General features: G+C 45.9%; 1 protein-coding gene across 1 annotated transcript in view; it reads left to right on the top strand.

Moving 5' to 3' along the window:
• The window catches only part of SH3RF1 (SH3 domain containing ring finger 1), a 72,261-nt gene extending 63,456 nt beyond the window's left edge, over positions 1-8,805 (top strand). The window contains exon 10 of the mRNA XM_038755265.1: positions 5,161-8,805. Within this exon, the coding sequence (XP_038611193.1) occupies positions 5,161-5,329 (169 nt within the window). The 3' untranslated portion in view covers positions 5,330-8,805. The remainder of the gene's footprint in view (positions 1-5,160) is intronic.
• The last annotated feature ends 14,696 nt before the right edge of the window (positions 8,806-23,501 follow it).

The raw sequence follows: 23,501 nt of genomic DNA, 5'->3' as shown, positions 1-23,501 counted from the left end.
TGATCTGAAGTATTCATTATTTTCGAAGGACCCAAACTTGGCTGAATTTTTTAATGTTCACAAAGCGCCTGCGTTCCATAGATCTAAGGTTCTATATTATTCATTCATTCATTCAATCGTATTTATTGAGCACTTACTGTGTGCAGAGCACTGTACTAAGCGCTTGGGAAGTACAAGTTGGCAATATATGGAGACGGTCCCTACCCAACAGCGGGCTCACAGTCTAGAAGGGGGAGACAGACAACAAAACAAAACATATTAACAAAATAAATAGAATAGTGAATATGTACAAGTAAAATAAATAGAGTAATAAATCTGTACAAACATATGTACAGGTGCTGTGGGGAGGGGAAGGAGGTAGGGTGGGGTGATGGGGACGGGGAGAGGAAGGAGGGGGCCCAGTCTGGGAAGGCCTCCTGGAAGAGATGAGCTCTCAGTAGGGCTTTGAAGGGAGGAAGAGAGCTAGCTTGGCGGATGTGCGGAGGGAAGGCATTCCAGGCCAGGGGGAGGATGTGGGCCGGGGGTCGACGACGGGACAGGCGAGAACGAGGCACAGTGAGGAGGTTAGCGGAAGAGGAGCAGAGGGTGTGGGCTGGGCTGGAGAAGGAAAGAAGGGAGGTGAGGTAGGAGGGGGTGAGGTGATGGAGAACCTTGAAGCCGAGAGTGAGGAATTTTTGCCTGATGCGTAGGTTGATCAGTAGCCACTGGAGATTTTTGAGGAGGGAAGTAACATGCCCAGAGCGTTTCAGCAAAGATGATCTGGGCAGCAGCGTGAAGTATAGACTGAAATGGGGAGAGACAGAAGGATGGGAGATCAGAGAGGAGGCTGATGCAGTAATCCAGTCGGGATAGGATGAGAGATTGAACCAGCAGGGTAGCGGTTTGGATGGAGAGGAAAGGGTGGACCTTGGCGATGTTGCGGAGGTGAGACCGGCAGTTTTTGGTGACGGATTGGATGTGAGGGGTGAACGAGAGAGCGCAGTCAAGGATGACACCAAGGTTGTGGGCTTGTGAGACGAGAAGGATGGTAGTGCCATCAACAGTGATGGGAAAGTCAAGGAGAAGGCAGGGTTTGGGAGGGAAGATAAGGAGTTCAGTCTTGGACATATTTAGTTTTAGATGGCGGGCATACATCCGGATGGAGATGGCCTAAAGGCAGGAGGTGACCCGAGCCTGAAGGGAGGGAGAGAGAGCAGTGGCAGAGATGCAGATTTGGGTGTCATCAGCATAAAGATGATAGTTGAAGCCGTGGGAACGAATGAGTTCACCAAGGGAGTGAGTGTAGATAGATTATAAACTATTTATGTATATTAATGTCTGTCTCCCCTCTAGACTATAAGCTTATTATGGACAGGGAATGTAGCCACTAATTCATTCATTCATTCATTCAATCATATTTATTGAACGCTGTGTGCAGAACACTGTACTAAGCACTTGGGAAGTACAAGTCAGCTACATATAGAGACAGTCCTTACCCAACAACGGGCTCACAGTCTAGAAGGGGGAGACAGACAACAAAACAAAACATGTAGACGGGGTCAAAATCGTCAGAACAAATAGAATTATAGCTACATGCACATCATTAACAAAATAAATAGAATAGTAAATATGTACAAGTAAAATAAATAGAGTAATAAATCTGTACAACTGTATACAAGTGCTGTGGGGAGGGGAAGGAGGTAGGGCGGGGGGGATGGGGAGGAGGAGAGGAAAAAGGGGGCTAAGTCTGGGAAGGCCTCCTGGAGGAGGTGAGCTCTCAGTAGGGCTTTGAAGGGTGGAAGAGAGCTAGCTTAGCGGATCTGTTGTATTGTACTCTCCCAAGCGCTTAGTGCGGTGCTTTGCCCATTGACCATTGTAAGCACTCAATAAATATCATTGACTGAATGAGTGAGTCCTGGAAGAGACCTGACCTGGTTATCTCCCAGCAACTTGTGACGTGTGTGTGTCCTATAGACATGTGGGTCTGAGCATGTGCAGGCGAAAGACCCCAGTGAGAAATGGCTCCTTTTGGTTAGATTTTCCTTTTTTCCTTTTTTTCCAGAATCTATTTATTAATATTAATGTCTGTCTCCCCCTCTAGACTGTAAGCTCGCTGTGAGCAGGGAACATGTCTTCCTGCTCTGTTATATTGTATTCTCCCAAGGGTTTAGTGGAGTGCTCTGCACACAGTAAGCGCTCAATAAATGTGATTGATTGAGGAATAACCAAGGAGTCAACCGTTGCTTCACTGGGATGCCTTTATATCCCTGGTCAGGCTGTGAGTTCTACCCCAGCTTGGAACCTGGGACTGAATGGGTCACAGTGCAGGGGTCCATTCTAAGAGGTGAAGCTTGTTGAAGCTAGAATCGTTTCCTCAGGGCCAGGACCACTCTGGCAGGGAAGGATTGGGCCAGATCCATTCTGGAAAGGCAGGACTAGGCCAGTTCAGTCATTCATTCAATCATATTTCAGTTTATTGGGCGCTTACTGTGTGCAGAATGCTGTACTAAGCACTTGGGAAAGTTGAGAAGCAGCGTGGCTAGAGAAGCAGCGTGGCTCAGTGGAACGAGCCCGGGCTTTGGAGTCAGAGGCTATGGGTTCAAATGCCAGCTCCGCCAATTGTCCGCTGTGTGACTTTGGGCAAGTCACTTGACTTCTCTGTGCCTCAGTTGCCTCATCTGTAAAATGGGGATTAAGACTGTGAGCCCCCGTGGGACAACCTGATCACCTTGTAACCTCTCCAGCGCTTAGAACAGTGCTTTGCACGTAGTAAGTGCTTAATAAATGCCATCATCATCATTATTATTATTATTATTGCAATATAGCAATAAAGAGAGAGATTCCCTGCCCACAATGAGCTCACGGGGGGGGACAGACATTAATACAAGTAAACAGGCATCCAGACGTCAATACAAGTAAACAGGCATCAATATAAATAAATAAAATTGCAGATATATACATGAGTGCTGTGGGGCGGGGTGGGGGGAAGAGCAAAGGGAGCGAGTCATGGTGATGTGGAAGGGAGTAGGAGGTGAAGAAAAGTGGGGCTTAGTCTGGGAAGGCCTCTTGGAGGAGATGTGCCTTCAGCAGGGCTCTGAAGGTGGGGAGAGTGATCATCTGGCAAGTTTGAGAAGGAAGGGCATTCCAGGACAGAGGTCGGATGTGGGCCCAGGCTTATCCTGTGCAAAGTGCAGTACTAAGCGCTTGGGAGATACAATACAAAAACGGACACATTCCCTGTCCACAACAAGCTCAGAATCTAGAGAGGGAAATGGACGTTAATATGAATAAATAAATATCCATTTATTTATGCCAGGTCCACTCTGGCAGGGCAGGACTTGGCCAGGTCCACTCTTGGAGGGAGGTCTGCCCAGACTGAGCCCCCTCCTTCATCTTCCCCTCCTCCCCCTCCCCATCCCCCCTGCCTTACCTCCTTCCCCCCACCACAGCACTTGTATATATGTTTGTACGTATTTATTACTCTATTTATTTTATTTGTACCTATTCATTCTATTTATTTTCTTTTGTTAATATGTTTTGTTTTGTTGTCTGTCTTCCCCTTCTAGACTGTGAGCCCGCTGTTGGGTAGGGACCGTCTATATGTTGCCAACTTGTACTTCCCAAGCGCTTAGTACAGTGCTCTGCACACAGTAAGCGCTCAATAAATACAATTGAATGAATGAATAAATGAAGACTGGGCCAGTCTGCTCTGGCGAGAGAGGAGGAGAAGACTGGGCCAGGTCTGCCAAGTTGAAATGAGGTCCGCCTCTCCCTTCCCCAAGGCCCAGCTTTCATCACCTCCACCCTAACACAGAAATGTCAAGGATGAAGCGTTCAAGGAGAAGCAGCGTGGCTCAGTGGAAAGAACATGGGCTTCGGAGTCAGAGGACGTGGGTTCTAATCTTGGCTCTGCCACTTATCTGTTGTGTGACCTTGGGCAAGCCACTTAACTTCTCTGTGCCTCAGTTACCTCACCTGTCAAATGGGGATTAAGACTCTGAGCCCCATATGGGACATCCTGATTACCTTGTATCTACCCCAGTGCTTAGAACAGTGCTGGCACAAAGAAAGGGCTTAACAAATACCATAATTATTATCATTATCATTATTATTATTATTATTCTTTTATGACTTTGAAGAAAAAATGAAAAACCCTCACCTGCACTGCCGAATACTTCAAAACTTAACACCAGCCGGAGGCACAAACATTAACCCAAAGCTTCTATCATTTGCTTTCTTTCATTCTTCATTCCTTTCAGGACAAGACAAGGAAAAGGGCGGGTCTGGGAGCCAGGACCATCAGGAGCAATGAAGGAAAAGTGGCAGGAAGCCTACTTCCTCCTCCTCCTCTCCAAACCCTGCAGCTGCTGTCTGCATTTTTGCCTGAGGAGGCAAGGAAAAGAGGAGAGTAGGATGAGAAAGAGAAACTTGTATCCCTGTAGTTAACTGTGGTATTTTTGAAGTGCTTACTGTGTACCACAGACTGTCCTAAGCACTGAGGTAGATACAAGATAAGCTGATCAGACACAGCCCTTGTCCCACACTGGGCTCACGGTCTAAGGGGGAGGGATAACAGGTATCTAATCTCCATTTTTCAGATGAGGAAACTGAGACACAGAGGAGTTTAGTGACTCGCCTGAGGTCACATAGCAAGCAAATGATGGAGCCAGGAGTGGAACTGTAAAATAAATTACAGATAGGGGAAATGGCAGAGTTTAAAAATATGTACATAAATGCTGTGAGATGGAGGGCTGGGGTGAATATCAAGGGCTTAGGGGTAAAGATCCAAGTGCATAGGCAACACAGAGGGAAGGGTGGGGAGGAGAAATGAGGGTTTAGTCAGGCAATGTCAATGCTGGTTTTCATCTTCTCACTCATAGCTGAAATGACTACGTACAGCATGTGGGTCTCAGCCTGGTCCTTCAGTTATAAAGAACCCAGTCATGGCAGCAGGGTGGTGGGATGGTTGGCCCTCGTGAACTTAGCTTCCACACCGTTGACGTCAGATCCATTCTGAGCAGAAGGAAGTTATTTTTGAGTTAATCTCTAAACTCTGTGAACAGCTTCGTGCCCCATCCTGCTCTGGTACTTTGGACCAAGTCCAGACTCTGTAAACATCGTAATGCTTTCATCCCTTCGGTTTTGTATAATCTTCATTCAAACATCTGTTTCTGTCTGCAGACACAGGGTGGTGGTCTCCTACCCGCCCCAGAGTGAGGCGGAACTCGAACTCAAGGAAGGAGACATCGTTTTCGTTCACAAGAAGCGGGAGGATGGCTGGTTCAAAGGCACCTTGCAACGCAATGGAAAAACTGGCCTTTTCCCAGGCAGCTTTGTGGAGAACATCTAAGGACGCGTATTGAGAGTTTCCACCTCCACTCCACTAGGAAGTAGCACAAAATAATCTTAGCAGAAAGAGCACAGTCATGGATTTTCAGACGATCAAGTTTTGAACAATGCGATCGCCGAATAACTCCAGTGTCCGACAGCACAATTACACCAGCGAACGAAGATGATGAAGACATTAGCTGGCTTTGTCCCTTTGGATTCTTATGTGTAAGGTGTGCCTTGTACTGTCTGTCTGATCGACTTGTACAGAGAAACCTTTTTTTGTCGTTAGATAGCTAAAATAGACAATTGTTTACAAGGCTGTAACTAATTTATTTGGTTTTCAAACTTGAATTCTTCTCGCGAAAGATCAATTCTTGGGATTATGACCTTAACAGATTATTAATTTATGAAATGATAGCTAAGGAGAAGCTGGATTCTCTCCTGATGAGGAAGTTATTTCTTTAGACGGAGTACCTTTCTCTACTCTATTTCCTCCATTTTAAATGGCTTATGACAGTGGAGTAGATCTTTTTGAAGTGTCAGTGTGATCAGATTGTGGCAACGGTGGTGTTTTGTGGATCAGTTCAAACTGAGGAAATGTGAGGACGTTTGTATTTTTGGTCATATGAGGGAAATACTGGTTGTTCTCCAGTCTGGTTCTCCAACAACATAAACATGCCCCAGAAGCAATGTAACATTTCAGGGAAATGCAGATGTACAATTTAATAGACATCAGATATGTGCTTAGGGTGGCAAGAGGGAAACTGTGAAAACACCCAAAAGATAGTCCCTGACATTCTAGGTTAGTTTGAGGATATTGCTCTAAGAACTAACATATATTTCTTTTGTAGGATGTTTGGGAATTCCACAGAATGCAGTCAGTGATATATAAGGTGAAAGCACAACACTAGGAAAATATAAACATATATGAGACAGATTTGTTTTTATGACAATAGCAACATAATCCCTTGGGTTGGAAATTAGGTTAAATTCAACTTGTACTCACTGTCTGAGAATGGCTCTGAAATGTAATTTGCTTTTTTTTTTTCTTTCCTAAGTGGTCTGCATGCCCGGGAGACATTAAAAACCATGTTTGAGCAATAGTGGTGGTAAGTGGTGCACTTGTGTTGAAGTAAAAGGCTGTAAGAGACACTGTGAAAAGTTTACTAACTTTTTAACCATGGAGCCGTTAGTCCTTTGTGATTTTTTTTCCCCACTGTTTTGCATGTTGCTGAATTCCCACAGTAAGATAAACTGTGAATGATGTCGTGTTTTTCATTGCAATTTCCCGTTGGGGTGAATTCGCCCTCAGAAATGCTCATGGCAGGGGATGTAAAAAACACAAAAAACAGTATTCTCTTCTACCCCCACCCGAAGTCTCTATACTGACAAGAACTCTGAGAGAATTGAGACGGCAATATGAGGGACCCACCCATCTGTTAGACATGCCTTCCGACTGAAGTGCAGCCACTGTTGTTACTGGTTAATTGGTGTTTTGGGACATCGGGGAGCAAACCTGCACCTTCCCATCGTGGCAGGTCCCAGCCAAGCCGCCCATTTTCCCCTTTCCTTTGACCACGTTGGCCTCTCCTAGTGCTCATGTTGTCGTGCCGTGCGACTGTGGAGTCGGAAAATACTTGAAAACCCAAAAGGAGGAGCATTCACCAGGTTGTGAGGTAAAACATTGCCATAGATTCCTACATGACAGTTTAATTTTTTTTTTTTTACTTTTAAAGATTAAAACTGGGAAAATGTAAACAAAACCTACAGAGACTTCTTGTGACAGGAAGTGCCATGGTCTTAAATATATATATATATAGAAAGAGATGGATATGAATATGAAATCATTCCTAAATTAACCATTTTTATGAAACACTGTACATTATGTTCCTGTGTTTTAAATATTTTTTAAAATAGTTTACTTGGACGGTCATGTAATATATAAAGGTTTTGTGAAAAAGAACTTTAGCTGGAAAAAGCTGACATCAGCTTTCATTGGCATAAGTTGACACTAATGTGTCATATTCTTTATTTTGGGAAATTAGAGCATTTTATACAAAAAAAGAAAAAGACTACTGCAGGTTAAAATTCCTTTTTCTACCTGTCCTTTCTCTGTATTTTAAGCTCTGTGATTTCCTCTGTTAATAGTTTCATGGTGTAAAAGTCAGTTAAAATTTCATCTGTTAATAGTTCTGTTAGATGATATAATGTATGAATTTTCTATTGACCTTTTTGGAGACAGTAGTTAAATGTTTTGTAACAAGGACTTGTTCCCCAGCAGCGCAACAACAATGATAAAATTGCAATTTATCATGTCTTTCATGTGAATGATTGGGGGAGGGGGGATAGATGAAAGGATTCAAGATTAAAATTTGATGTTCAACCTCTATGTCTGTCAGTCACTCTGACAACTACCCTGAGTAGTAGTAGTAGTAGTATTTATTGAGGGACCATTTGGTTCGGTGTACTGGACTAGGATCTTGGGAAATACAGAATAAAGAAGTGACATATTTCCTGCCCACAAGGAGTTTGCACTCTACAGTGAGAAATTTTGTCCTCTCTGAGATCGGGTGATATAATTGCTGAAATGTCAAGTGTTTAAACATTCCCATTCCTGGGAAAATTGTTCTTGGCAGAGAGCTTGAAACAAGAAGGTGTGTGCCAAAGTCCAGTATGCAATCTGGTTGCCAGTAACACAACAAAACGTTATTTAGACGGATCACCGAGAAGATTGGCGTTATTTTCAGGAGAGCATTGTATGAGACCAGAAACAGTGAATTTACAAAGGAACCTTTCCCACTACCTCCATTATCATCAGCGGAATTTTTTGAGCACCTGCTTTGTACAGAACAGCTTTGATTCACAATCCCTTTCCTCGAAGAGCTTGCAAGTCAAGAAGACAAGCCGACATGTATTGCTAAGACCGTAGTTAAAGCGGGTGAGAGTGAGATACAGTTTACTAAATTAGATTTCCAAGTTAGCACCAACTACGCCCTGTTCCGCTGTATCACAAATTTTCACCACTCGTTTTGGCTAGGGCATCATTGGGGATCTAGAGAATACTCTTCCAATACCAGGAGCCTGTTGGGATCCAATGTGAAGCAGTGTAGAAAGAAACCATGGGGGTGTGAGTATATGATGCCAACACAATCAGTATTATAATGCATAGTTTCCTTAATGCAGGGTTTTTTGTGAGCACAACTACTTCATCATAGGAGAATGGAGTAGGCTCCAGAATTGCTCATGAACGAAAAAAAAAATAATGTTCAGGGATGGAAGTGAAGCAGCAGAAGACTGTGTTGGTGGAAGAGTTCTACTAAAAAGGCTTTAAACTGAAGATGTAGACTGTCACATGCTCTAAGGGGGCAAGAATCAATTTATTGAGCACTTACCCTGTGCACAGCCCTGTACTAAACCCTTGGGAGAGAACACTGCAGCAGAGTTGGTAGTCATGTTCCCTGCCCACAGTGAAGAAATCAAGGAAATCCAATTATTTCCCGGACCAAGGGTGGGAGTGTGGTATAGTGGAAGGAGCATGGGACTGCATGCCTGCCGTGTGACTTGGGGAAGTCACTTAACTTGACTGCCTCTCAGGTTCCTTATTTGTAAAATGGGAATAAAATACCTGTTCTCCTTCCTAAGCTGTGAGCCCTGTGTGGGACAGGGACCGTGCCTAGTCCGATGATCTGCCGCCACACTAAACACAGCACTTGGCAAACACAGTAAGTGTTCAGCAAATACCACATCGCAAGCTCTTAATAAATGCCATAATCGATTCAACTTGAATTGACTAACCCTTAAAAATATTTCATCATAGGCAGATCGTGCGTGAGTCAATACTTGTACAACTCCATAGTCCTCTTAGCAGTAAAGGCAAGTGATTTTCCCTTCGGTGCTTGGCACATATTAAGCACTTAACAAATGCTTAAAATAGTAATAAAATAGATTTGTGTGGAAAGATTTGGTACCGGTTGTCTCCTTAACTCTAGACAGTCTTCCCCCAGGCCCAGTAATAGATCGGCTCGATTCCAGTAGGCAATCTTGACTCTGGTTGAAGCACAGCCCTGCATTTTTTAACCCCTACTGGGGTTTTGCTGACCTCGGGTCAGCTTGGGACCAGTCTTGCGATGCTGGCTGCGAACCACCTCTGGGCATTTGTGGCCTGCCAGGCTTCTCGGAGAACACTGTGGCTTCCTACGTTCCTGCCAAATGAACTTCCTGATGTCTAGGCAGCCAGGATAAAGATTCAGGACACCCTCCCCGAGGGTCTCTGATTTAGAATGCCGCCCTTAGCCAACTGGAGACTTTTTTTGTTTATAGAGGAAAGAAGTCTGGCTTGCCTAATTAGAATGTGACATGGTGCCTTCAATTATGTCTCCAAAACAAACAAGATTCCTACTCCCCTTCCACTGAAGCAAGGTCAGTTCAAGTTAAGGCCAGTGCTGTGTCATAGCCTATCGCAAACACAACGCGTTCATTAGGGCCCATTACCTCCACTTTCAATTCTTCCCCAAGTGAAAAGTGAAAGCTTAATCGAATTAGTCCCTGTTTTTATGGCATTCAAGGCTATTACAAGTCACAGAGTAAGACCTTGTGTTGCCTTCCTCTTAAGGCGAGCCAAGTTCCTCGTGAATTATTCAATCACAGAAGCTCCTTCAATACACTCCTTGAAGGCAGGAATGGCGAAGAAAAGCCACCTCAGTGTCCTTGACTCCCCCGTGTCCTCGACTATTTCCGTCACCTGAGCTTTTCTCAACTCCAAAGTTTCACGCTCACATCACACTGCCTGATTGGAAAGGTCCATTGGTTCTGAGGGCAAAGCCGGGGTGCCGTGTGCTTCCTGTGGGTTGCATGTGGGTGACTGGGCATAGGTTTGGGGAGTGGGTGCTATTTCTGGGCCGCTACTGGTTGGATGGATTCATTCATTCATTCAGTCGTATTTATTGAGCGCTTACAGTGTGCAGAGCACTGTACTAAGCGCTTGGGAAGTACAAGTTGGCAAAATATAGACGGTCCCTACCCAACAGTGGGCTCACAGTCTAGAAGGGGGAGACAGACAACAAAAGAAAACCTGGACAGGTGTCAAGTCGTCAGAATAAATAGAATTAAAGCTAAATGCACATCATTAACAAAATAAATAGAATAGTAAATATGTACAAGTAAAATAGAGTAATAGATCATCATCATCATCAATCGTATTTATTGAGCGCTTACTGTGTGCAGAGCACTGTACTAAGCGCTTGGGAAGTACAAATTGGCAACATATAGAGACAGTCCCTACCCAACAGTGGGCTCACAGTCTAAAAGGGGGTGACAAAACCAAACATACTAACAAAATAAAATAAATAGAATAGATATGTACAAGTAAAATAAATAAACAGAGTAATAAATATGTCCATATATACAGGTATATGGGTATATAGATCTGTACAAACATATATACAGGGGCTGTGGGGAGGGGAAGGAGGTAGGGTGGGGGGGTGGGGAGGAGGAGAGGAAAAAGAGGGCTCAGTCTGGGAAGGACTCTTGGAGGAGGTGAGCTCTCAGGGGTTTGAAGGGAGGAAGAGATTTAGCTTGGCGGGTGTGTGGAGGGAGGGCATTCTAGGCCAGGGGGAGGACGTGGGCCGGGGACAGGCGAGAACGAGGTACAGTGATGGATCGATAGGTGGATATCCATGATGGATGTTATTCTCATGGGTGGCTGCACCATAGTCAGGGCAAAGCTTTTCCAGGCTCATGCCCAGGGAGCCGCAGATGAAGCCACTAAGCCTGTGGCCACTGTTGTTGCTTTCAAACTCCCTTGGGGAAAGAACCATCCGGAGGAAAGTTAGAAAAGGTGATCTGCTGGCTTTGCTTCTGTAGGGTAGCACTGAAATTGGGAGCTCAGAAGAGGAAAAACAGAAATGATGCATTCTCCCAAGCCACAGTGTGATCTGATTCCCTGGGGGACGGGGCATGGCCTAATAGAAAACCTGGGTTCGGGAGTCAGAAGGCCGGGATTCTAATCTCAGCTCTGCACTGGCCTTTGGGTGACCTTGGACAAGGTGCTTGATTTATCTGAGCCTCAATTTTCTCACCGTAAAATGGGGAGAGGATCCTTGCTCTCCCTATCATCATCATCATCAATGGTATTTATTGAGCACTTAACTATATGTAAAGAACTGCGCTTAGGAGAGTACAAGGCAACAGAGTGATTAACATGCCATAAAAACAAAAAAACCCACATGGGATAATCTAGTTAGACCAGTCAGCCTGATGCATTTATTAAGGAGGTTGCACCTGCAAGGTGCTGAGGAAGGCACTGTGGGGAATTACAGAGCAAAGCAAGACCCTGGTCATGGGTGATAGATAACTCCATGAAGGTGATGAGCTGACCAACCCCACCAAATAGATATGAAGTTGTGAGTGGCAGAGGCATAAATGATACATAGGAGTGAAAAAAGCCTGGTCAAGTCGCTTCACTTCTCTGTGCCTCAGTTTCCACATCTGTAAAATGAGGATACAATATAATAATTATAAGTAATAATTATGGTATTTGTTAAGTGTTCAATATGTGCCCAGCACGGTACTAAGCGCGGGGGTGGGTACTAAGCACGGGGGTGGGTGCAAGCAAATCGGGTTGGACACAGTCCCTGTCCCATGAGGGGCTCTCAGTCTCAATCCCCATTTTACAGATGAGGTAACTGAGGCACAGAGAAGTGACTTGTCCAAGGTCACGTAGCAGACAGGTGGCCGAGGTAGGATTAGAACCCATTACCTTCTGATTCCCAGACCTATGTTCTACCCATTACTTCACGCTAGGACTGACCTGATTATCTTGAATAATAATAATAATGGCATTTATTAAGCGCTTACCATGTGCAAAGCACTGTTCTAAGCGCTGGGGAGGTTACAAGGTGATCAGGTGGTCCCATGGGGGGCTCACAGTCTTCATCCCCATTTTACATATGAGGGAACTGAGGCACAGAGAAGGGAAGTGACTTGCCCAAAGTCACACAGCTGACAATTGGCAAATCTGGAATTTGAACCCATGACCTCTGACTCTTTCCACTGAGCCATGCTGCTTCTCTGGATTCTACTCTGAAAAATAATAATAATAATAATAATAATAATGACATTTGTTAAGCGCTTACTATGTGCAAAGTACTGTTCTAAGCGCTGGGCACTGTTCTAAGCACTGGAATCTACACCAGCTCTTAGTATAGTGCTTGGCACACAGTAAGTGCTTAACAAATAGTCATTTGTGGAAAGAGCCCAGGCTTTTGAGTCAGAGGTCATGGGTTCAAATCCTGGCTCCGCCAATTGTCAATCAATCAATCAATCGTATTTATTGAGCACTTACTGTGTGCAGAGCACTGTACTAAGCACTTGGGAAGTATAAGTCAGCAACACATAAAGACAGTCCCTACCCAACAGCGGGCTCACAGTCTGTCAGCTGTGTGACTTTTGGGCAAGTCACTTAACTTCTCTGGGCCTCAGTTCCCTCATCTGTAAAATGGGGATTAAGACTGTGAGCCCTCTGCGGGGACAACCTGATCACCTTGTAACCTCCCCAGCGCTTAGAACAGTGCTTTGCACATAGTAAGCGCTTAATAAATGCCATTTAATAATAATAATAATGAGATAGCTGGAGTGATTACATTCACCAGGATCATCTGGTGTTAAATCTGGAACCCCCCCTAGCTAATTATCCACATAATTCAGTTCCTGAAAGTATTCTGGCTTTTATTACCTGGTTGTACTATACTCTCCTAAACACTTTGTACTGTGCTCTGCACACAAAAAGCACTCAATAGACATTGATTTTTAAACAAATCTCCAGTCTCGAAGAGACATTAGGAAGCTCTTTCCCGAAGAAGAGGGGATGGGGGCTAAAAAACTTTCCTTCCCATCCACCTCCCTCCCAGATCTCCCTGATGGAGCCCCTACACAGCTTGTTTCTCTAGGGTATCATTTGTGGGATTTTTCTGATGTGGCATAGGGGAATCAAAGCCAGACTTAGGTCCCACCCTTTAAGCAGAGATTCCCGTTTCCTGTGATTTATTTACCCATTGCGGTCGAGACGTGGGCATGGAAGCATCCAGGCCCTCTAATAAAGCTACAGGGAATGACGCTTTTAAGAAGCATGCCTCCAAAGAAGGGTTCAGCATGGCGTCATCGTTAATAACCTCCCTACTAGTTACGACTCTCAGTTGTTGACTTTCAAAGAATCACGGGGCAGGGAAGGGCTTGAAAAAGTCAGCTAGAAAAAGTCAGCCTCCAGGCCGGGGCCACATTTAAGGGATCCGGCCCAGCTGATGATACTTAGAGGTCGCCTGAAGGGAATAGCAGTTTGACATGGTGGAAAGACCGTGTCCAACCTAATTCTACTCCAGTGCTTAGAACATTGTTTGATACATAGTAAGGGCTTAACAAATACCAGAGACCCTGGTATAAGAAAATTCAGGATGAGGAGCAGTGTGGCTTAGTGGAAAGCACACGGACTTGAGAGTCAGAGGCCGTTGGTTCTAATTCCGGCTCTGCCACTTGTAAACTGTGTGACTTTGGGCAAGTCACTTAACTTCTCTGTGCCTCATTTACCGCATCTGTAAAATGAGGATTAAGACTGTGAGCCCCCTGTGGGACAAACTGATCCCTTGTAACCTCCCCAGCTTTGCACATAGTAAGCGCTTAGTAAATACCATCATCATCATCACCAAAAAAGCAGCACGGGTATAGGAGTCAAAGGATGTGGGTTCATCCTAATTCTGCCACTTTCCTGGTAATAATAATGATTGTATTTGTTAAATGCTTTCTCTGTGCCAAGCACTGTACTAAGCACTGGAACAGAGAGAAGATAATCAGGAGAACAGGTACTGAATCCCCATTTTGCAGATGAGGGAACTGAGGCATAGAGTAGTTAAGTGCCTCACCCAAAGTCACACAGCATGTAAGTGGCCCGCTCGGCCATGCTGTCTCCCTGTTGTGTGATCTTGGGCTTAACCTCCCTGGGGCCCCATTTCCTCATCTGTAAAATGGGTTGTCTGATCTCCCTGTCTCTTCGATTGTGCGCCCCATATGGGACAGGGACTCTTCTCCCTGATCAGATCAGAAGCTTCTTGAGGGTAGGAATTGTGTCTACCAACTCTATTATATCATACTGTCCCGAGTACTTAGTACAATGCTCTGCAACAGTAAGCCTCAATAAATAACCATTGGTTGATTGAATAAGTGTGTCAGATCTGCTTCTGTTGTATGTGCCCCAGCACTTAGTATAATGCTTAGCACATAGTAAGCACTTAAATACCATCGATAATCAATCAGTGGTATTTACTGAGCAGTTATGGTGTGCAGAGCACTCTACTAAGTGGCGCTTGAGTTGGTAGACACATTACTTGCCCACAACGAGCTTGTACTTTCCAAGCGCTTAGTACAGTGCTCTGCACACAGTAAGAGCTCAACAAATACGATTGAATGAATTAATTTAAATATTATTACTATCGCTACCTCTTAGATTGCGAGCCCTAGGTGGGACAGGGACTTTATCTGACCTAAGTGTCCTGTGTCTACACCAGTGCTTCACCCGGAAAGTTCTTCATAAGCCCCATTTTACCCATCCCCACCCCCATGAACCTTTTATTGTCTACCAGTTTGGGCCATGCATGATTGGCCCCCGCACTTTATCTTTTTCTTTGGGAAAAATCAACCCTCCAGCAGGAAGGGCTGCAAGGGAAAATCGTGTTCAAGTACTTCACTGTTTTCATTTGAACAGGACTCCTGGAACTGTGACAGCACCCCTTCCCACTGAAAATAACCCCCCTCCTCCAGTGTGCAGGACGCAGGTGTCTCGTAGATGGCCCGAGCAGGGTGGGAATAAAACCGCGGGGTGCTCTCGACGTTGTAATTGGGCAATGAAAAAGCCTCCTGGCAGTCCATCTGCAAACTGACCTATACAGTAGAAGGTCTTTCAAAGTCATATGCAATTTCATCAAACCCAGTGTGACATGGAGGTTTAAACATGACAATTTCTTTCTTACAACAATCTCCCTGGTGCAAAATCAAGCGGGGCGGTTATAAGCAAATCCTGGTCGGGGGCCTCTCCCACGGTTTTCAGACACGGACTCAGGAGACACGGTAGCCATGTCCGCTGAGACCCCTTTGTCCGGTTTCCCATTCACAGCCCGCACCTCCAGGATGAACGGTCATTCCCTTGACCCTGTTCTTTCCACCTCTGCTCTCCCTGCTTCTATTTCACCTCTCATCCTGGCGTCTACCAGCAGAGAGGAAATAACACCCACATTGCTGTTTTCTAAGAATTCAGGGTGTTACCTGCTGCCAGAGCCCGCAAGACGTTGGGTGACGTCTATCGTATGGTGTGTCGGTAGAAAAAGAAAATGACATGGTTCCTAATGAGTTTGAGTAAATGCTTAATCAATCCATCATATTTATTGAGTGCTTACTGTGTGCAGAGCATTGGACTAAGCGCCTAAGGGAGTACAATAGAACAGTATAACAAAGCTGGTAGTTGTGTTTCTGTCTACAATGAGCTTAGAGTCTTATTTCTCCCTGGAAACCCCCCTCCCTCCCTACCTAGGGCTGAACTGATCTGTTGCCTGAGCCAGTCATTGCTGGAGAGACCCAACAGGGCTACTGAATCATCGTCAGCTACGACTATGGATTTGAAGGTCTGAGATTCAAAGTGGAACTGGATCCCACTGAAGGCTGTCTCTCTTCCATTCCTTTATCCAGCTGTTTCCATTTATTAATAATTATTATGATTGTTATGATTCTATTTGAGCACTCTCTACATGCTAAGATAATCATGACTCTGTCCCACCTGTTGCTCACAATCTCAGGGAAAGGGAGAGCATGTATTGAATCCCCATTGTACAGGTGAGAAAACTGAGGCACAGAGAACTTAAGTGATTTGTCCAAGGTCATACAGCAGAAAAGTGGCGGAGCCGGGATTAGCACCCAGGTCTCCTGATTTCTGGGCCTGTGCTTCTTTCACTAGACTGCCCTGCTTTCCATGATGAAAAACCATGGATGCCTAGACCTGGACTTCTGCGTGCAGTTCTATCTGCCGCATCTTAAAGGATTAATAGAGTTGGAGAACGTATAACTAAGGTGATCGAGGAATGTATGGGTGGACATGCTGGAGAAGCTTCCTTAGGAAGCGAGACTGAAAAAGTTAGGAAAGATGAAGGCTGAGAGGGAACACAGTGGAAATCTGCAAATCATGTAGTGTGCAAAGAGGACACGCATGAAGTTGCTGTCACCAAATTCCCCAACACCTGGATGAACGGCCCCTTATCGAAGCCCGAAGGAGGTAAGACTCAAAACAAGCCAAGGAAACACTTTTTCACACCAGGGAAGTTCAGCCCATGGAATTTGAGACCACAGGAAGTTGTGCAGGCTGCAAATATCTGCAGGCTAAAGAGGGGCTTGAAAAGACGCAAGAATGAGGGGGACTGAATGGGTCCCTGGTAGGAAGGGGAGGGAAGTTAGACGGTCTCTCCAGACCTTGATGATAGGTGACGAGATGCAACCATCACCTCGTCTGTGCAAACATATCCCACTACCCCTGTCAGCAGCCTGGATCTGGCCCAGGTCCGGCAGTTCTTATGGGCTTCTGTTCTTTTGTTCTTGTGGAACTGGTCTACCCACGAGCGAGGGAGAGGAGTAGGCGGCTGACTCACTTGGAAGTTGGGCTTGGCTGGGAATTCCGCAGTGGGAGACGGGGCCCCTGCTCAGATCTCCTGTTTCAGCTGCCTGACGTGGCCAGGAAATGAGCCCACTCAGTCTCAAAGCGGGAACTCCTTGCTCCGGGGGTTTTTCAGCATCTGGTGCTGCTCCCTTAGGGCCACTCGTTTGCAATTTGAAAGCAAAATGGACTGTTCAGTTCACCTTCCCAAGACCTTAATCCCCAGGGCCCAAGGAAGGGGCTGAGGCCAGAGAGAGCCTGGGGAGATGCCCAAGTTTGTCGTCTCCTCTCTTCCACAAAACACCCGCACCAGCCTGGCAGGGAGTCTTGTTTCCAGGCAGCCGTGGCAGGCATAGCTACACCAATATGGTCCCAGTAGCCCCTTGGGCCCCCAAGGGGCAGAGGGCCTGGAGCAGTTTCCGCTCTTGATCCGGTGGTTTAAGCAACTCTGTGAGATTTGTTCAGCTCACACTCCTTACTCCAGAGGGAAGGAACCAAATTCCTGTCTCCACACAATATGTGAGTCATAGGGGAAGTTCAGGACCCTAGAGGCTGTGCATCATCATGATCAAAGCATTCATCCCTGCTCTGTCCGGGCATGGCACAACACCAGGCACAAAAACACAAAGAAGGCTGGCTCTCAAAGGGTTTACAATCCAAGTAGACAGTGCTGACCCAGGCAGTTGGCATTAGACTACGTATTCAGTTCTGTCAACAAGGGTTCTGGAGAGAATGCAATTGGGAAACAGAAAACGTTTTCCCATCAACGGCTATCTGGACGGAATGAAGCGGAGTAAAGGGTTGCGCACATGCTCTGCACACAGTAAGTGCTCAATAAATATGATTGAATGAATGAATGAATGAATATTCCCTATGCCAGTCTCCAAAGCAAGTGTTCTTTAATGGGTACATAACCCCTGCTTTATAGAACTGGTGGTACCAACGACTGCACAGGGAAACAACACCCAAACAAAGGCAAGGTGAATTTACAAAATGCCCACTGAAAAATATTGAAAATTGTGTTGTGGGAGTGTCAAGGGCTTTTGAAATCAATCAACTAATGGTATTTATTGAGCCTTTACTGTGTGCAGGACTCCCACTTAGGAGTGGTCTAATGCCCTGTAATACAGGGACTGTGTCTGATCGGATGGTATTGTATCTACCCCAATGCTTAGCATAGTGCTTGGCTCAACAAGCCCGCAACCTTCATGTCATCCTTGACTCTGCTCTCTCATTCACCCCACAAATCCAATCTGTCACCAAAACCTGCCGGTCTTACTTACCACAACATCGCCAAGATCCGCCTTTTCCTCTCCATCTAAACAGCTACCACATTAGTACAGTCACTCATCCTATCCCTACTGGATTACTGCTTCAGCATCCTTTCTGACCTCCCAATTTCCTGTTTCACCCCACTTCAGTCTCTATGTTACTCTGCTACCCAGATTATCTTTCTACAGAAACGTTCTGGGTATGTCACCCCTCTCCTCAACTATTGACTTCAAAGCTCTCCATCACCTCGGCCCCTCCTACCTCACCTCCCTCCTCTCCTCCTCCATCCGAGGCTGCACATTCTGCTCCTCTTGTATTAACCTTCTCACTGTGCCTCATTCTCACCTGTCCCACCATCCACCCCTGGACTACATCCTACCTCGGGCCTGGAATGCCCTCCCGCCTCAAATCGGCCCAACAATCACACTTCCCCCCTTCAAAGCCTTACAGAAAGCTCACCTCCTCCAGGAGGCCTTCCCAGACTAAGTCCCCCCTTTCCTCTGCTCCTCCTCCCCTCCCCATAGCCCCGACTCGCTCTCTTTGCTCTGCCCCCCTCCCCGCCCCACAGCACTTATTAATGACATGCATATATCTATAATTCTATTCATTTATATTGATGCTATTGATGCCCGTTTACTTGTTTTGTTGTCTGTCTCCCCCCTTCTAGACTGTGAGCCCGATGTGGGCAGAGATTTCCTCTATTTGTTGCTGAATTGTACTTTCCAAGTGCTTAGTATAGTGCTCTGCACACAGTAAGTGCTCAATAAATACGATTGAAAAAATACGATTGAATAGTAGGCACTTAGATACCGAAATTATAAACTTAGCTTTCTGCAAGGGGGGAATAGGAAGTTCCTCCCGTGAAATCAAAGGAGGACCTTTGGAGAGCCACACACTGAACCGTTACCTCAGAGGAAAGGAATAAACAGAAGTAGGAAAGAGAGTTGTCCTCCTAGCTGCAGGCACAGGATCCCCAGCCAGTTAGCGAAAAGTGCGGAAAATGCTCTGGTCAGGAGTAGCCTCTGCCAGGATTGGCTGGAGAAGAAAGAATTAGAGCGGCTGATCCAGTTCCAGAATAGATGTCGAGTCGGTTTCCTTGCCGGGGGTTATATTTTTCTTGGTGGGAGGATGTTGAAAGATGTCATTATGTGATGAGATTATAAAAACAACCCCGCAGGATCGTGACGCCTGTCTCACTTAACTACAGTGGTCATTCATATCCTCCTTTAGGGATCAATCTCTCTCTCTCTCTCTCTCTCTCTCTCTCTCTCTGTCCCTGTGCTTAGCAGGCCCGTATTCCTGTTGCCCTGGCCTGGTCCAGTCCGGCCCAGTCTGGACCACAGGGTAAACAAGCTCTATAGCCTGCCCAGCTTCTCCATGGGGAGAGCTATATAACTGCTGTTGGTATGCCAGGGCCTGTCTTTTCAGCTACATCTTTGTTGTGGGAGGAGGGTTGTTGGAAGTACCTTAACCAATCATTATCTTTCTCCTGTGGTTTTCCAAGCCTGGGGCATGTTTTATTCATCTGACAGCCAGTTTCCTAGGAGGGGTCAGTCAGATGCATCCAGGAGCCTAGCAAGTGACTTATGTTGCCCATTTGTAATAATAATAATATAATGATGGCATTTGTTTGGCTTTTTTTAGACTGTGAGCCCACTGTTGGGTAGGGACTGTCTCTATATGTTGCCAATTTGTACTTCCCAAGTGCTTAGTACAGTGCTCTGCACATAGTAAGCGCTCAAGAAATACGATTGATGATGATGATGATGATGTTAAGCACTTACTATGTGCAAAGCACTGTTCTAAGCTCTGGGGAGCATACAAGGTGATCAGGCTGTCCCACGTGGGGCTCACAGTCTTAATCCCCATTTTACAGATGAGGTAACTGAGGCACAGAGAACTTAAGTGACTTGCCCAAGGTCACACAACTGACAGTTGGCGGAGACAGGATTTGAACCCATGACCTCTGACTCCCAAGCCCGTGCTCTTTCCATTGAGCCACACTGCTTCTCTACTGCTTGTACTGCTGCTTGTGCTTCCCAAGTGCTTAGTACAGTGCTCTGCACACTGTAAGTGCTCAATAAATACGATTGATTGAATGAATGAATGACTTCACTTCTCTCTGCCTCAGTTCCCTCATCTGTAAAATGGGGATTAAAACTTTGAGTCCCTGGGGAACATGGACTGTGTCCAACTTGATTAGCTTTTGTCTAATTTATCAGTTTGCTTGTATCCACCCCAGCGCTTAGTACAGTGCTTGGCACATAGTGCTTAACAAATGCCACAATTTATCATTATTATTAATTAGTAATAATAATTTGGGGCCCTCGCAGGACTGCCATCATGAGCATGGACAGGACCACCAGAAACCCCCATTGGCGGCACCGAGCTGATCCCCCTCCATCCAGGCGAGGCTGGGAATTTTCAGTGGATGGTCTGAAGTAACCACCTTCTAGCATTTTTTCTTTTTTTAATATAAACATCCTCTTGAACCCCGGCCAAAATAACTAGGGAGAGTCTGTGGATCTGGAGGTGCCAAGCACGAGGGGCTGGAAAAATTTGCACAATCCCTCACTACACACTCACTGCGTTGTTGATCTGACACACTCTCTTTATCATCAGCTAATGCTGGCAGGGGGCTGTGTTGGAAAAACAGCCGGCCTCTGTGCACTGCGCAAGCCAGAGAGAGAAAGCACGGGACAGAGTGTGCGTTGGTTTCATCTGAACAGTTCTGTGTTTCATTTGCTACCCAATCAGTCATGTAGTTTACAAGCCCTTTGGCCGCTCCCAATTTTAACTCGTCCGAAACTTGGCTTCCTGCGTGGCAGGTCTGCTTGGAATATCACCGAGACGTGAAGGACAGTTATCACAATGGGGGACTTATATATATTTGGCTTTCCAATTTGTGATCTCTTTTGCTTATTTTAAAGCTTAAGGAATATTTTTGGATTTTTTTTTTTGCCACCAGACACTCTCTGTTTTCTCCTTTCAGTGTTGCCCCAAGGAACAAAGTATGGATTGTCATTGGAGGTGATACGGGTGTGAGGAAAATTGGCAAGCAGAGTACCTTCAATTATCTAGTCCCAGGTCTGCCACTTGCCAGCTGTATGACCTGGGACGAGTCCCTTAACTTCTCTGGGCCGTTGTTTTTTCATCACTCAATCAATCAGTGGTATTTACTGAGCACTTCGTGCAGAACACTGTACTAAGCTCTTGGTTAGTAGAGACAATCCCTGCTCTCAAGGAACTTACCGTCTAACAAGGGAGAAAGACATTGAAATAAATTACAGGTAAGGAAGCAACCTCGGATAAGAATATGTAGGGGACAGACGAATGACTAAGTGTATGAGAGAGGTAAGGAAGGGGAAGGAAGGAAGAGTAAGGAAGGGAAAATAGGGTTGGAAGTGAGAGCTTAGCCTGGGAAGGAAGAGCTTTGAAGATGGAGAGAGCATTGATCTGTTGGATATGAAAGGGAGAAAGTTTCAGGCAGGAGGGAGGGTGTGAAGTAAGGGGTCAACATCTGGTGAGGTGAGATGGACTGTGAATAAGTTGGCATTACACGAGCAAAGTGTGTGGGGTGAATTGTAGTGGCAGAGGAGTGAAGATAAGTAATGGAGAAAAATATTCCGTCTCCTCTTTACCCTGAGTGGGGCAGAGACTGTGTCCAATCTGATTATTTTGTAGCCACTCTAGGGTTTACGACAGTAACAGTATTATGACAGTATTATGACAGTATTCAGCACATAGTACTTGCATAACAAATACCACAGTTATTATTGATTATTAAGTATCCAGAACACTTTACTAAGCAGTAGTGAAGGATTCTCAAATGAGGATTAAAATTAAATAGGAAAGGCTGAGATACGGATAATTGTGTCAAACCCTAAACATTAAGGTAAAACAGACATTGATAAATGTTTTGCCTCCTACCAGCTAAGGATCTCAAGAGTGCTTTGACAACCCACCGAGTCAAATTCCCCTTGGTGCCTAGGTTACTTTTGGGGATACACTAAAGGCACCCCTCAAGGATCTTTAAGGTTCAACATCAACACCCTAAATCACAGGAGAGAGCAGAGACATTGGCTCTTAGAACGGGCTTGGAGGGGGCACTAGAGAGAGGCAGGCATGGCGTGGTAAGCGTTGACAGCCAGGGAAACTGAGGCCCACTGACAGGGAGGGGCTGATTTTCTCAGAGGCATTTGGGAAGGAAGTGCTGGAGCTGGAAAGAGCTCCATACTCCTCATCAGGAGATTGTTGTCCGAACACTGAACCTCAGCTCCCTGTTTTAAGTCAGTCCTTGGACCTCTAACCTTGCAAAGAGAAGCAGTGCAGCCTAGTGGATAGAACACGGGCCTGGTCATCAGAAGGACCTGGGTCCTTTTCCTGGCTCTGCCACTTATCTGCTGTGTGACCTTGGGCAAGTTGCTTCACTTTATCCTCATCCGTTACCTCATCTGTAAAATGGGAATTGAGACAGTGAGCCCTATGTGGGACAGGGACTGCGTCCAACCCGATTACATTGCATCTGCTCCAGTGCTTGGTACGGTGTCTGGACCATAGTGAGCACTTAACAAATGCCATTATTGTTATTATTATTAGGTCACTGCTTCCGAAGGCCTGAAACAGCCCCCCCAAGTCCCTCTGTAGTCAGGAGGAGCACAGCCATCGCACTCCCTCCCACCCCCCACAAGGGAAATTGAGGATTTGAGTCTTCATGTTTGTGCAGCGGGGCCAGGAGGACAGATTGCCGAGGGCTTTTAAGGGTTGGACGAAATGTTTTGTCCGTTCCAGGAAGTCCTGCCGGCGGCTCATGACAAATCTGATTGGCTCCAGTCTGACAACCTGCCTCAATAATAGGAAGCCGTGTGTGGTTCAGTCTACAGAGCAGCTGGAGCTGGCCCGGGGAGCTCTGGGCCCAGCAGGGACAAATCAAGAAGGACACAGCTGCTCCTAATTGTTCAAGGGCGGGGAGCCCGGGCCTGCAAATGGCCCATCTGCAGAGGAGGAGGGTGGTGGTTGGAGGCAGCAGGGAGAGGGAGATCAGTAGTTGGCAGGGTCAGACCGGATTGGCCAGGAGAGCCAACAGGTAAAAGCCCTGGCTGAGGCCCAGAAAGAAAGAGAGGGAAAAAAAAATCCCAGAGAAAAAGAGACTTTTGTTCCTCTGCTGTCTGAGCGAAGGAGCTGGGGTGGAGCCAAAGGAGGCCATTTCTGGACATGTCCTTGGGCTCTTGGGCCA

This window comes from Tachyglossus aculeatus, chromosome 12, assembly GCF_015852505.1.
Source record: "Tachyglossus aculeatus isolate mTacAcu1 chromosome 12, mTacAcu1.pri, whole genome shotgun sequence".
NCBI lineage: Eukaryota > Metazoa > Chordata > Mammalia > Monotremata > Tachyglossidae > Tachyglossus > Tachyglossus aculeatus.
This window is presented reverse-complemented; position numbering and strand designations above follow the sequence as displayed.